Source organism: Glycine max, chromosome 13, assembly GCF_000004515.6.
Source record: "Glycine max cultivar Williams 82 chromosome 13, Glycine_max_v4.0, whole genome shotgun sequence".
Taxonomy (NCBI): Eukaryota; Viridiplantae; Streptophyta; class Magnoliopsida; order Fabales; family Fabaceae; genus Glycine; species Glycine max.
Window position 1 is genome coordinate 6129646 of NC_038249.2, and position 15166 is coordinate 6144811.

The following is a 15166-nucleotide window of genomic DNA, read 5'->3' on the forward strand; positions in this document are numbered from 1 at the left end:
TGTAGTTTGGATTTTGGGATAAAACCTTAATAACACGCCCTTGATTGTTTTTTCTTTTTTATTTTTTATTACCCTAATTTTTGCCTAGGCCGCCCTTTCGAGTTCTCGACCTACCGGGTAAGAACTTTTGATCTGTCCCTAGGTTCGCTTGAGGCTCATGCACGGTGCCTCTCATTGCCCTAGTGTAGGGCTCTGAGGTATCTATTGTTGTCTTTTGTCACAACCTTGTAGCAAGGAAAAATGAAAGAAACTGTGCAGATTCTTGAAAATGAATTTTCAAGGATGAGAAACATTTAAAGGATTTCCAATTGACAAATTAAGTCGAACGACTCATGTTCTTGATAAACTCACTTTTCTCTCAAAAAGACAACTTTTTAGGAATGGTAAAAATGAGGTCACATGAATATCTGTACTTTTTATTTGAAACACAGTCAATCAAACATTTTTTTGAACTTTTTACTTTACTCGTCGTTTATGGCACCCTCACCAAACATGTAGAACAAGCAATTTCTGATTGATCAGACTTGGAAGTCAAACTCAGGAGTGCAGGTCGCTTGGGCAAACAAACCATCAGCTTATATTCACATTCCAGTGAAAGTTAAATAAACAGATATGTAATTGAGAGAATGAGAGACATCAAATTTATCCATATTATTAGCATCATGATTGTTGTTTACAGTAATGACATAAACTTGAAAATCTTAATGATTCATTGGAGACATCTAACAACAACCTTTACATTGCCCCAAGCATCATACATAGTATTGCTTGACAACATCAGAATTCATGAGCGATTCTCCTCCTCGAATCTCAGCCAGCTTGCATCAATCAAACTTTGCACCTTATGTTTCAGGGTCATACAATGCTCAATGGAATGCCCCGGAACTCCCCCATGATAAGCACATGTCACATTGGGGTTGTATCCTCGGAAAAATGGAGGTTGAGGAATCTTTGTTGGGATTATGGATACCATTGCATTATTGAGTAGATAAGGGAGTAAGTTAGCATACGACACCAGAATACGGGTGAATCCTATAGGCTTCTTTTTTGGAAAATTCCTTACCCAGATGGCGTTTTGATTTGTGTTAAGGGTGGTGTTTGGTATCGGATACGTGGCAGGCAGGCTTTGTGGCTGATTTAGGGGTGGCCTTTGTGGATGATTGAGTGTTCTTAGCTAATAGAGTGGTGGGTAATGAGAAGGGTTGATATTGGCTGAGTATTGATATAATTGAGCTGGTGAGGAATTTGTTCATGTAGGAATGGCAGTCACAACATGGGTTCCTCCCTCATTCTTACTCTGTCCATTTTCCCCAGGCTTCATATTCATCAAAGTAGGATAATCAAATTTTCCTCTTCTCAGACCCACTTCAATCCTTTCGCCGACAAAAACTAAATCGGCAAAGCTTGAAGGCGTGTAACCCACCAACTTCTCGTAGTAGAACACCGGTAACGTGTCTACTATCATTGTGATCATCTCCCTTTCCATCATTGGGGGCGCTACTTGAGCTGCCAAATCCCTCCACCTTTGGGCGTATTCTTTGAAAGATTCATGCTCCTTCTTACACATGTTCTATAGCTGCATTCTATCCGGAGCCATATCAGAATTGTACTAATATTGCCTAATGAAGGCAATCTTCCAAGAATGGACTCGAGAAGGTTCCAAATTAGTATACCAGGTGATGGTTGCCCCAATAATACTTTCCTGGAAGAAATGCATCAATAATTTTTCATCTTTCGCATATGCTCCCCATTTTCCTGCAATACATCTTCATGTGATTCTTGGGGCAAGTGGTCCCCTTGTACTTATCAAAGTCTCACACCTTGAACTTCAGAGGGATGACGATGTCAGGCACTAGGCACAACTCTGCCATGTCAGCAAAGGCATAATTTCCGCCTCCTTCAATGGCCTTCAGCCTTTCCTCTATATGATCAAATTTTCCCCTTTCCACCATAACAGGAGGGACTCTTCCCATCGCAAAATGCAAGGGTTGTGGTTGTGGGCGAAATTGAGGGCCCTCCAAAGTGTTTGGCAGGGGTACACGACCAACTTCTTGCCCCTCAATTCCAAGGTGAGGTTCGAAGTTGGCTAGATTGTCGTCTCGGGGTGCTTCATGTGTCTCCCCCAATTTAGGAACCTAATGGAAAGGATCCAAAAGTCCCCTTCTAGTGACAACTCCCAAGGGTGGTTTCATGTAACTTTACTAGCTTTTAGAGATATCATCCTCTTAGTTAATAAATGTGGCAATAGGGACTATCAGTGACAATGCATCACCAAAAGAGGAAAACTCTAGATGAGACTTCACTGTTATCAAGCTAGTCGGAGTCCCAGCATGACCAGAGATCGACCTCCACTCCTTATGGCTCACATAGACCCGGGTATAGGGCCTAATATCTCAATGTGTGTGAGAGGTGTAGGTGTCATGTGTCCATAGGAAAAATATTTCTAACTATGAATGTAATCGATAGACAAAAACACACCAAACACAACAACATAGCAAAGGTTATATACAAATATGGACAAAACAAAAGATAAAAGGGAAGAGGGAACATAAATAAAGAAGAAGTCATGATAAAAACATTTCACACTAACTAAATGGCCTAACTCTCTAACATGTCCCTAGTAAAGTCACCAACTATCGCAACCTACCCTTCGGTGGGAAGGCGAGGCGAAAAGCCAAAGGAGCGTCTTCCAAAAAAGAAAACACGCGGGAGTCGCCACCAAGGTTTATTCCAAGAAAACGTCAAAAAAACCAAAAAACAAGGTCGAAGGTCTACGAATTTTGAAAATGAGGGTTCAAGAGTTGTTTACGCACAGGGAAGGTATTAGCACCCCACGCGCCCGTCGCAAGGGACAACAACCTTTAATCAGGTGTGCAAAACATGACTTCAAAATTGTGTATTTCCCCCTTTTTATGTTTTTTTTATATTTTTGGGGTCGACAAGGGTGTTGCCCTTGCTCCTACGTATCCTCAGGTGCGATGAGGAACTCAGACCTATATGGTTCTTTAAGTCTGAAAGTTTATGTGTTACATTAATTTTATGTTTTTGAAAGATTGATTTTAATTACGAACAAAAGTCGTTTGAGGCGTTGGACCTTGAAACGATGTTTTAAACTTTGGAAAGCAAATAGAATCATTAAGGCGTTGGACCTTGAAACGATCTTTTAAATTTGAAAAGAGGAGAGATTCATTAAGGCGTTCGACCTTGAAATGTTCTCAAGCGATATTCGATGAAATAAAGAAGTTTATGAGTTGGTTTTATTTTGGTTTTGCTTATTAACCTTTAATCTTTTTTAAAGATAACTTGCGACACTAATGACTGGTTAAAAATTACTTTACAAGAAGAAAATGAGATTACTAATGATAGAAGAGGGAGATGAAGATGCACAAAACAAGAAAAAGGACCCCTAAGGGTGCATAAATCGCATTCAAATCCTTAAAACAAAAAACTAACCAGACGAAGAACGATGTAGAAGTCGATTACAGTCGCAATTCAGTAGTGCCTCGACCTCATTTTTCTCTTCTTTCTTCTTTTCTCTGATTTCTCTCAATTTCTCTCAATTCTGGACCTTGGAACCACTTTAATCAACCTCCATCACACCTATTTATAGCAAAAGATGGCATTAGGGGTCATGGCAGCTCGCCCAGGAGAACTATTGCTTCACCCTGAACTAACCTTGCTCGCCCAGGCGAGCTGTTTACTTCACTCTTAAGCTATCTGGGGGCCCAGGCGAGCCAGGGTCCAGAAAACCCCCTGAAATGACCCTTTTACCCCTCCCTTTCAATATCTTTCACATTCTTGATCAAAACATTGAATGATCATTTGTTTCGCACTGTAACTGGCATTTAACACTATAAGTCTACTAGCAAGGATCAAAAGATCAACAAATGATAGTCCCTGGACGAAATTAGGGTATGACACTATATGTATATATATATATATATATATATATTCTTTCTTTCTTTTCTCATTTTTGTTTTTGTTTTCTCTTGTATTTTTCTTTTTTTTTTCTTTTTCATCAATGTCTTTGATTTCACTTGAGAGAAGGACTTGAAATTTACTTACTAGCACAACCTGCAATGTATATTAGTTCAAGAACCAACAAAGAATAATCATTCAAGCTCAAAGTTGTCAACTAAGGGAAAAAACTAATCTTATCTTTTTAGAAAACTCAGAATTTATTTAGGGATATGCAAGTCAAAGCAAAAAATAAAACAATGCTAATGAGAGGATCAATTTGTAACACCCTGAAATTTTCTTCTCAATTTATTTTTCTACATGCACAAAATTGCACTATTAAAGACTAGATAGTGGAAATTTTGCATTGTGTAATTTTATTCGATGCATGTGTGATTTAATTTATTCTCTATATGATATTCATTGCAAAATTTTAGTGTTAGTTATATTTATTGTCAGTGTAAATAATTTATTTAGTTAGTTGACGGAAGTTTGGAAACTGCCTAAATAAAAATTCTATCTATAGTGAAATTGCACCGCACACTAAGTGGCAGTGTAATTTAGCTCTGTGTGAGAGTGTTATATGTGTGAGGTTCACTTTGGGTACACATATTTCTAGGGAGATTAGGACAATAACCTAGGTGATTAAGATAATATTTACTAGTTTTGGTAAAAAAGTGAATATACCCATTTTTAGCAAATCTTATCCCTTCCATTTTTTATAGTTTTGCAAAAAGCGAAACTACCCAATTGAAGCATGCTAGCCACATTGGAATATGATTTAATTTTATGTCAATTAGTCATTCCAAATTACACTTAACAAAGATATAAGATTTTCACATCCAATTTTTTTTTGTCCAAAGCCATAATCTTATCTTAGGCTTGTTTTTAAAAGCCAAAACTTAGTCATATTTTCCCATTTTGCACGAGACATATTGAGAGGAAAGAAGGCGTACTTTGCTTCTTCTTCCAAGAGTCTACATGTGTTCTAGAGCTTGGTAAGCTATTTCATCCTTCTTGTCTTACCCTTGTTCTTTCTTTATCATCATTCCTTATTGCTCATGCATTGAGGTGCCATTGAAGCATTGAAACTTAAGTCACAAAGAGTGTTCATCTTGGACTAAGCTTGTGAAATGACCTGCCTCGTCGCTACGATATCGCTACTCTAAATCGCATAAATTTCAATTTTTCTTAAATGAAAACTCCGCTTATATGCATATGAAAAATGAGAGTAATTTTTTTGCAATATACATTCACCAAACAACGCACAAATACTTAAATGAATATATATAGATATATTATCTCAGTACACATCATCCACATGACGGAAGGTAAATTAGTTCATACATATAATTAAATATGTAATTTACATCCCCAATTCAAAAAGAATTATAAAACTGCTATAAAGGAGTTGATTAACAAAACAAAACTGTCTCCCAAAATAATCCCAACGTCATCACGAAAGCTTGGTAGCTCCAACAAAAGAACCCCACTCCATGTAATCTACTATTGTCCATCTACTCCCACGAACGAAGGTTCGCGATCATCACAGGTACCAACCACACTGTACAAAAATTGCAAGGGTGTGTTTATTATAAAAGAAACCAACAATTATTAAATAACCATAATTATCAAGAGAAACAATAACAAGTATCATGCTCATACAAAATTATCAATCAACAAAACATACACTTAATAATTATTCATCAACTTTTCCACAATTTCAATCAATCATGTACAATATGATGCATGCACTTGACCTCAACTCTTAAATGCAATGTGGTACCATTCATCAGGAAATAGCCTAAGTGTGTCCACGCGGCACTCTCACTTAGGAAAACTAGGTAGCAAGTGTCAAGGTCACCCTGTCATGCACATTCAACTCGTCTCCCTCCCCCCAATGGTGATCAGCCTGAGTCTTAAGGGAGTTACAAACCATGTGACATGCCCCCAAGTACAAGTATTTCCCCTCATGAGAAACTACAAGTACTTACTAACAAATTGTATACTATTTCCATGCAATATGAAGTATGAAACATGGACACCATTAATGCACTGACCACTGATAATTAAAGAAGCCATCCCCCTCCAAAGATGCTTAAAACTCTTTAACCACTATATTTCCCCCACCAGGGATATCCATTATGGTCATTTCACCCCTCATGTACATACACAAAATACATCATCGCCATGACATTTTCAACATCAACAACATCTCATCTCAATGTCATTATCAACATCAACATCATCCAATCTCAATGTCATTTCCAACATCAACATCAACTCATCTTAATGACATTATCATCATCAACATCATCTCATTTCAATGTCATTTTCAACATCAACATCTTCTCATCTCAATGACATTATCATCATCAACATCATCCCATCTCAATGACATTACCAACATCATCATCATCGTCATCATCATCATCTCATTTCAATATTATCATCAATAGCAACATCACCTCATGTCACATTATCATCAATAACAACATCGTTCTTTATCAATATTATCATCAATAACAACATCATCTCATATCAACATTATCATCAATAACAACATCATCAGTAATCACATCCCATAAATACATGCATATAAATTTCATGTCTGAGATTTACACTTCACAGGTCTTCAAACAACATAAGTCTAAGATAATGATACTATCATTTATCAATAGTTGATGTATCGCATCCCATTAGTCGAAAACATTATTTTTCTTGAAAACCAGCATGCACAGGGACAAACATACATTCCCATAATTGGGTTCCCTGATCCCAATTTATGGTATCAAAGCTATAAATTATAATAAACTCCCTTCACCTATCGTAAGCTCTTCGTTAACTCCTCTTTATGTTGCTCAGAGGCCTCTCTCGTTCCCGTTCGTCAGTCCAAACACATAGTTCTATATACCAAATCGAAGGGAATTTAGTATAGATTTCAAAAACAAGGTTAATAATAACATTCGAGGTCAATTACCCCTGTCAAAACAAAATAGGCTAGAGGGTGTTTCGGGTTCTACTGCAAAGAGATGTCATTTTGAAATTCTGGTCATGCCAATGTGTTCGGGATTCAGCAAATGTCACAAAAATAACATCAATTTTATAAAAAGGTAACTTCTACAACGTCTCATACTCAAGGGTTTTTCAAAGGAAGTGTAAAACATCCTATTACGACACCCAAAACACATGGGACACTAAGAGAAGCTCAAACTAACTAGGAAGAAGGCGTGGAAGTCAAGATTACCTCAGAGAAACTATGAAAGAAGAAATTGGGAGCTTGTTCTCCACCGAATTCTTAAGGTGGATTATGAGGATTTCGCTCCAATTAAAGCGTTCCTCTCTGTGTGGTGGTCTGACGGCAAGCAACAGCAGCTCGTGGTGGCCACTGGTGGTCATGGGTGGCGGAGGAGGAGTTTCTAGTGTTGTTTGGGCAGAGTTTTGAGAGAGAGAGAGAGAGCAAGAGAGAGAGAGACATGAAATCACATTTTTCACGCTGAAAAATGTATTTATAATCTACAAATCTCGCTTAGCGAGCTTGTCTCACTATGCGGAAATCCATTTTTGGCGCCGAGCGCGAAATTTCGCGCTAAGTGCAATTCCTCTCAAGTTGTATTTTCCCTTAGCGCATTTGTCTCGCTAAGCGAGATATCCAAAAGTGTTATTTTGAATATCTTGTATAGTTTTTATTTTCAAGATCTAAATTTTAGTAATGTAAAAAATGTTATTAAATAATTTTATATAGTTTTCATCTTCTACATTTGTAATTGTTTGACATAATCAAGAAGGATGTTTATGTATGAAAGATTGATCAAGATCCTTAATTATTTTGATTAGATACAAACAAAAGTAAAGAGAATATGTTGCATCCAATATTTGTATAATATATGTGTTTGATGTTTTTAATGATAAGAAAATAAGGTCATGATCTTATATTGCATATGGCATAAATACTTAATACTTCATTTATTAATTTGTGTCTGAGATTTTGTCTGCAGAAACATTCTCTTAGGATTTGTCTAATCCTACGAGGAATAAATGGAGTCAAGATCTGATATGCCATCAAAAGATGAGCTCTGTTATGCATGACCTACTCTGACACAAAGATGTGACTACCTAATGAAATTTCTTGTACAGGCAAGCCTTAAAAGAAAAATCTCTCTCATGAGGAAAGGACGTGCATTAAATGCACCCAACGACCTTCTTTTATCAGACGAAGATCTACCCGTTATGAGACAACAAACACTTGAAGACGAGGCCTATATATAAATCAGAAACTTTTGAAGACTGACACAATTAATGGTGTGCAAACTTTTTCTTACTTTTCTTCTTCAACAAGACCTTCTGTATTTTTGTTGTAAAATTAGAGAAAGCTCTCAAAAACATCTTGAGAGAAAATGACTAAGTGCTTAGATTGTTTATGCATCTGTAGGATGATTTTGTGTTAGTCTCTAAGCAGTCCTCAACCACAAATCTTATATGATTTGTTAGGAGCCAGCAGTGGCTTGATAGAACAAAAAATATTGGGTGTTGATCAAACTTGAGGTAGAGTTTGATTTGTAAAAGCCATAAGTGGTTGTATCATAATACTTGTATCCCTTGAAAAGTTAGTAAAACTTGGTGGTTTACCAAGAACTAGAGATAGTCTCAGCGGTAGAGACGAACTAGTTGAATTGTGGTAGAGTTTGATTTGTCTATCTTTTGCTTTCTCTTTGTTTTTCACTTACCTTGGGTCTAAATCGTGTTTCAATCAGTTTAAGATAAATTGCGTTTTTGCAAAGTCAATTTTTTCATCTTCTGAAGAGTTCTTGGAATAGAAGTTGTTACTCTTTCTTACAAATGAAAAACCTTGTTGGTTTAAAAAAAGGTTTTCAACAATTACGTTAAATCGCAATTCATCACCTTCCCTTCTTGTGATATTGATGTTTACATTTTATAATAATCATTATAAAAGATACAATAATGTCATATTATTGTCGAACTAAAATATACACTAAATAAAACTTATATAAGAAAATAAAATAAAAATTAAATTCACACAGTTAGTGTAGAAATTTAATTGCAAAGTATTTTTTTTTTATTAATTTTTAGGCTAAATTACAATTTTGATCCTCCTATAATTTCAAATCCACAATTTTGGTCCTCCTATTACTAAATCAAGACATTTAGTCCCTTTATTTTTTAGAATAAGAAATTTTAGTTCTTTCATCAGTTGACCGTCGTTGACTTTAATGTAGCTCGTTAGTGCTTATGTATGCTCTTGATATAACGCTAATGTGATAAATAATTAAATAAATTGAAAAAATAAAATAAAAATATATTAGTAGAAATTAAACTTATCACCTTTTATTTATAGACAATTCAAATAATAAACCATTAAGACATTTGTTTTATTTAGTTAATTTTATAAATACTACTTTACGAATATTATTAGCTAAGAGTTATTAATTAATTTTTAATTATAAAAATTGGTAAATTAAAATGAAATATTTAAAATTTGAATATATTTAATATTTAATTTTACATATATTTAATTTTATTTTAATATAAATTAATGAATTATTATATATAAAAACGTGTTCCTATTTAAATATAATTTTAAAAGATTACATAAAATAATATATGGATTATTTAAAAAAATATTTTATATAATTCATAAAAATTATGTAAATTTAAAATAATATTTAAATGATCTTAAAAATTAAAAAAAAAGTATTAATTATATATAAAAAATTGCATGATTTTTCTAAATTACATAAAATAATTTATATAAATAATTTACATATGTAATTTTTTATTTATATAACTGGTATGAAAAAACTTGATTACTAAATAATCTTTTGTAGTTCAAAATATATTCACAAGTATGTTTTTTTAAAAAATTATATATTAAAATTTTATTAATTTATATAATTAGAATAAAATAATATGCATATTAAAATATTTATTAAAAATGTATAGCTTGTATTTTATTTTGCGAATATATTTGTTAAACTAAATTGTGTGGAGTAACATTTACTTATATTTTTTAAAATATTGGTTAAACTCTTTATTAAAAATATATAGCTTTACGTAGCCTTCAGCATGTTACAATTATAAATATCTCAGTATTTATAAATAATTACGTTAAAAATAATATTAAGAGATAATAAACCAATTATATAATATTTTTATATATTAAAAAATCAATTGTGACATACTATATATGACTTGGAGTACGTAGGACAACATTATTTTTCTTAATAATTTAGTTTCAATCAATTATAACATTATTATTAATAAATTATGAATTGTCCAAATAGAATAGATAGAATATTATACAATATAATGAGCAATATTGGGAATAATTTTGGGATTGTCATGGGACATAAACCAGAGAATTAAAACTTTCTTTTATATATAGTAGATTTGTAAATCAATGTATGATAAATTGATTGAAAAATATGTCTTAGGGGTGTTTATAGGTGGGATTTGACGGAACTGGTTATTCAATTCAATCAAAATTTTATAATTTGGGTTGGGTTTGTGCAATTTTTTTTACAAACCTTACCCAATCCAATCATAAATGAGTTGGGTTAGATTGGGTTAATTGAGTCTAAATATTTTTATTTTGTGAAAAATAATTTATTTTTGTTTAAAGCTTTGTAAATATATAATGACTAAATGCATTCAAAAGAGATCAAATTGTAATAATATTTCACTAATAGAAATAATGATTTCAATGTTAATATAATATTCTATTTTAAATAGAAATAAACTATTGTATTAATATGAGAATAGTGATTTAATTAAATAATTTTATAAACAATGTGAACTAAAAATTTATATATTTAATTATTTAGTATGAGTGGGTCGGATCAGGTTAAAAAAATAGAACCCGTTGCTTAAACATATTGATAACGGAATCTTGATTAAATTGGATTATGTTTAACCGAGACACTTACAAAATCCAATCCAATATAATTAGCATGGCTTGTTTCGTATTATAAGAAATGTATAAATTAACTCCCTCAAATGTAGCAATGTAGCATCATTTTTTATTATTTTGTCAGGAAAAGTGACTTCCAAATATTTCAAGCATCCTAAGATGGGGGCAAAAAATTGCGCACCCCTGAAAACAATTAAATTGCCATCGAATTGATTTACCTCTACGCACGGCACAGCAAGCTGCAAAATTAGTTTTTGAAACTAAAAAGTTCATGTTACTGCATGCTTTAACTTGCTCGTTTCAAAAGAGAAATGTAAAAGACCCATAAGTTCAAATCATAGCTTACTTTACAGTGTTTCCCTTGACTTGAAAGATATTCAAAGTAGTGATACAAACAAAAATGAAGTTCAACAGGGAATTTGGATACCCTTAAAACAGATCCATAAATTTGAAAGAATTACCACAGTATCATTGAATAGATATCTGAAAGGAAAAATTAAATATAAATTTAAAAAACTTGCAGGTGTTGTTTTACGAGTTTACAAAAGGAATTATAGAGGACATAATGCAGCATATGCATGATCGCTACCACCAGTTGTAATTTCTACCATGCCCATCACTACTAGAGTTGCCAAACCTTGATGCTGAATATCTATGATGATTTGACCTGGCTGACCCTTGAGACATTGAGGTTCCCGTATGACCATTCCATACCTTGGAAGATTTGTAACTTGGAGTATGACTTCCACCGCCAAATGAATGAATTCTATCGTTTCTAGAAGATGGTGTCCCTGGAGACCTGTAACCCTTGCTCCTTGAGGACAAGGGAGGAAAGAATTCTTCAGGATGCTCGGATGTCCATCCACCTCTACTCTTGGATTTCTTGGGAGTTGCATAGTCTTGTTGTTCTGAAGGATGCTCCGTTGTGCAGCCACCTCTACTCTTGGATTTCTTTGGAGTTGTAAAGCCTCTTTCTTTGGTAGGATACTCCGCCATCCAACCACCTCTACTCTTTGATTTCTTGGGAGTTGAAAAGCCTCTTTCTTCTGTAGGAGACCGTTTCTTTCTACGAGCCCCACTAATATCATTAGGTGCAGATCTATTTCCCATGTAACGATTTTCTTTTTGAGATCTTTTATCTTTTGTGCGTGATGATTCCCAATTCCCCTTCCCTGACTGTGGAGGAAACTACAGCAGCCAAGAAACTACTTAATCTAAGCCGCAAAACACAAAAAGACCAACGATAGAAAGAAAAGGCAAACAGCCATAATAATTTTAGTAACAATAGTCAATAAATGTCCTGAAATGTACATTTATAGAACTTGTGCACTCCCGGGCAAAATGTCCTTCTTCACCACATTTGAAGCATGAACTAGGTGTGGCTCCACTTGCAATCTCATCCTGCAACCTTAAACATGCCTGAAGCAATTGATTCTCAAATTTATATATGCTATAGAGCTTAAAACCAAGAGCCATAGCTGCCTTATATAATATGGACACCATATACAACGTGTTACTTCTCAAACAACCATATATTACCTAGAGCTTTATCTTAAAACTTGGGTCTTTTTTGGTTACCTAGGGATGAAAATTGATATTGACAGAATGCAAGGACAATATTTGATTTTGAAGGAAATAAAGGAAGTTTACAAATGCTGTTATTGATGCATTAAGATTTGAAATAGTGATTGGTTTCCTTCATGTAGCTCCTTTTGATGATCTTCATTGCATACATGTCAACAAGCAATTTCAATTACAAAGTATTGATCGAAATATCATTTTCAGGCTATTTTAACTTTCTTTGAAGTTTTTTTGCCACATTTATTTCCATTAAATAAAATTTTAATCTTGCAAACATTTTAGCCTGTCTGGTATGGAAAAGATAACACTAGCAAAAAAAGAAAGAAACAAATTCCCCTTATTAAGAAACACGCAGGAAGAGTAGCCTAGATTATGCAAAAGTGCTATATAAGGCAAGACCAATAAATCAGTAAACAAATAAAACTTACCAAACCCATATGACCCAGCTGACCACATTTGTAACAAGAAATTTCTCCTGCTGTTGCATCATCAGTATTGACACAGCATAGATGGCCAAGTCTCTTGCAGACATAACATTGAATTTCCTAATTAAACAGAAGAAAGAGGTCAACAGTCAGTGATTTAAAAATTCACATACAACACAAGTCACTGCTTTTATGCAGATTCAACCATACACCTTTCTCAAATTTGCCAGAGAAAGAAAAGCAAGACAAGGAAGAGAATAACCTTGAGATCATCCTGTGAATAATCATTCCTGCAGGAAAAGATATCATGCCCCGAATTTCCACACTTTAAGCAAATAGCAATGCTTTTAGAAGTACTTGTGTGCTTCTCCGGACAGTCTTTAGCACGGTGACCACCTTTCTTGCAGATAAAGCAATCTTGCACCTGTATGAGCATAAAACAAATCTCAGTAAACAATTTTAAACCTTGATACACCAATAAAAAAATGAGAAATTGGCAATAAGACAACCTTACTGCATTGTCTTGCATTGTGTCCCAAACAACCACAAACATAGCACGGTTTCTTCCGCTTCACCGCTGAACAGTTCACAGCAGCATGACCTTCCTCACCGCAATTAAAACATGCTCCCCAACTATTATCTGGTGGATCAAAATACCTCGGACCCCGCTGATAGAACAGAAACAGAGTGATATGATATACCCAACTACCCCTTCCTCATGAAGGCACAGTAGTATTTTCAAAATGACATTTCATAGCAAAGATTTCAACTCACAAGCAGCTTTCGCAGAACCATATTGTCACCTATCTCTGGTCTTCCTTCCACATGATTCTCTGTAGCATTGATTGTCTCCTCCATCTCTTGCTCCTCCGCTATAACAACCTAAAGAAATCAGAAAACACAAATAATTTTTTTCAAACACACACTAGAATAAACGTGATTGTCCAAGTGAGAGTTTGGATTTGGTTCAATTTCATTAGTGAAGAGAGATTTTAAAAACAGTCTATGATGGCGATTTTGGCTGCTGCCACGTCTAGGTTTTCAAGGTCTATCCGTGACAAAACTGCAACCACGACCACAATTTTAAACCTTGAATTTAAGTTAAATAGCTTTAGTATATAAGGACTTTTTTGCACGTAAATGATGTAATACAATTTATAAATAAAATATCATAATTACAGTTCCATATTGTCCACTGATTCAACTTTCAATTTAATCAGAGTCTAATTGAGACTAGATATGTTGCAACCATAAAGGAGCGTATAGGTCCATTCAGATTAAGTTCAAATCAACGTGAGAATAACAAGAAATAGAGTAAAAAGGGTTTTTTATTCAAAAAAGGAAAAAGCCAAACAGGGAATACTACTCACACTTTGATCCCCAGCCTCCACCTTCAACTTCGCCGTTTTCTTCTTTTCCATCACTTCTGAATCAGCGATTGCGCTGGGCCCATCCGAAACACCGCCGCTTGGGGGCAATGCGAGATCAGGTTTCTGCGAAAACGGAGACGAAACGTCGTCGTTTGGGGCGTGCTTGGCGGTGCGCATTCGCATGGCCTTTTTGATGATCTTGAGGCTGAGATCTTGGTTGGCTTCGTCGTCGTCGCTGCTGAAAACGAGTGGCGGCGTTGAAGCGCCATTAAAATTGTCTTGGTCGCGTTCCTCCTCTATTGCCTTCGTGTTCTGCTTCTCTTTGCGCCCCATTCTGTAGTATTACAGCTTCAGAGTTCAAGGTTGCAAACCCTAATAACGCAGGATTGACGATTTTAAGAAACACAAGTAAGGAGGGTGTTGCTAGGTGCATCCAACATTTTTTTAAAATGGTAAAATTATTCCGGTGCTTTCTTCCCATTTGTGATAGGTGTGCGTGAGGATGATCCGTAAATCGTACGAATCAAGTTAATCCGTAAGATTGATACTGACCAAGTTGATTTGTATGTTCATATTAAGCGCATACGGATCAAGTTGATTCTTAAGCCTTTTATGGATCAACTTAAAAGACTTACAGATCAAGGGTATTTCACTATTTTCCCCTTAAGTGTTGGGGTGCACTAACAATGTTGAGTGCACCTAGCAGCACCCAAGTAAGGATTGGTGAGTTTTTGAACCATAAAATAAAAAAAATGTTAAATTACTATTTGGGCCATTTAATTTATTTTTTATGTTTAACTAGGTCTTTTAATTATTAAATGGTTCAATTGAGTCTTATTATTTAAAATAATTTAGTTAGATTTTGTTCGCCAATTATATTAATAGTATAATCTGACATTACATTT

The 15166-nt window shown here is 34.5% G+C and overlaps 1 protein-coding gene across 2 annotated transcripts; it reads right to left on the reverse strand.

Annotated features, from left to right (window-relative positions):
* Positions 1 to 11369: 11369 nt before the first annotated feature.
* Positions 11370 to 14702, reverse strand: LOC100780476 (protein AIR1). 2 transcript variants are annotated; one of them, XM_006593844.2, is made up of 7 exons: positions 14262 to 14702; positions 13666 to 13773; positions 13401 to 13559; positions 13154 to 13315; positions 12895 to 13011; positions 12197 to 12286; positions 11370 to 12073 (listed from the first exon to the last, which is right to left on the reverse strand). In XM_006593844.2, exons 1-7 carry the CDS (start codon positions 14592 to 14594, stop codon positions 11471 to 11473), a joined length of 1572 nt encoding a protein of 523 aa, XP_006593907.1. In that variant the 5' UTR covers positions 14595 to 14702; the 3' UTR covers positions 11370 to 11470. The 2 variants fall into 2 exon arrangements, with proteins under 2 accessions (XP_006593907.1, XP_003542327.1); XM_003542279.3 differs by having other exon boundaries at positions 12197 to 12304.
* Between the last annotated feature and the right edge of the window lie 464 nt (positions 14703 to 15166).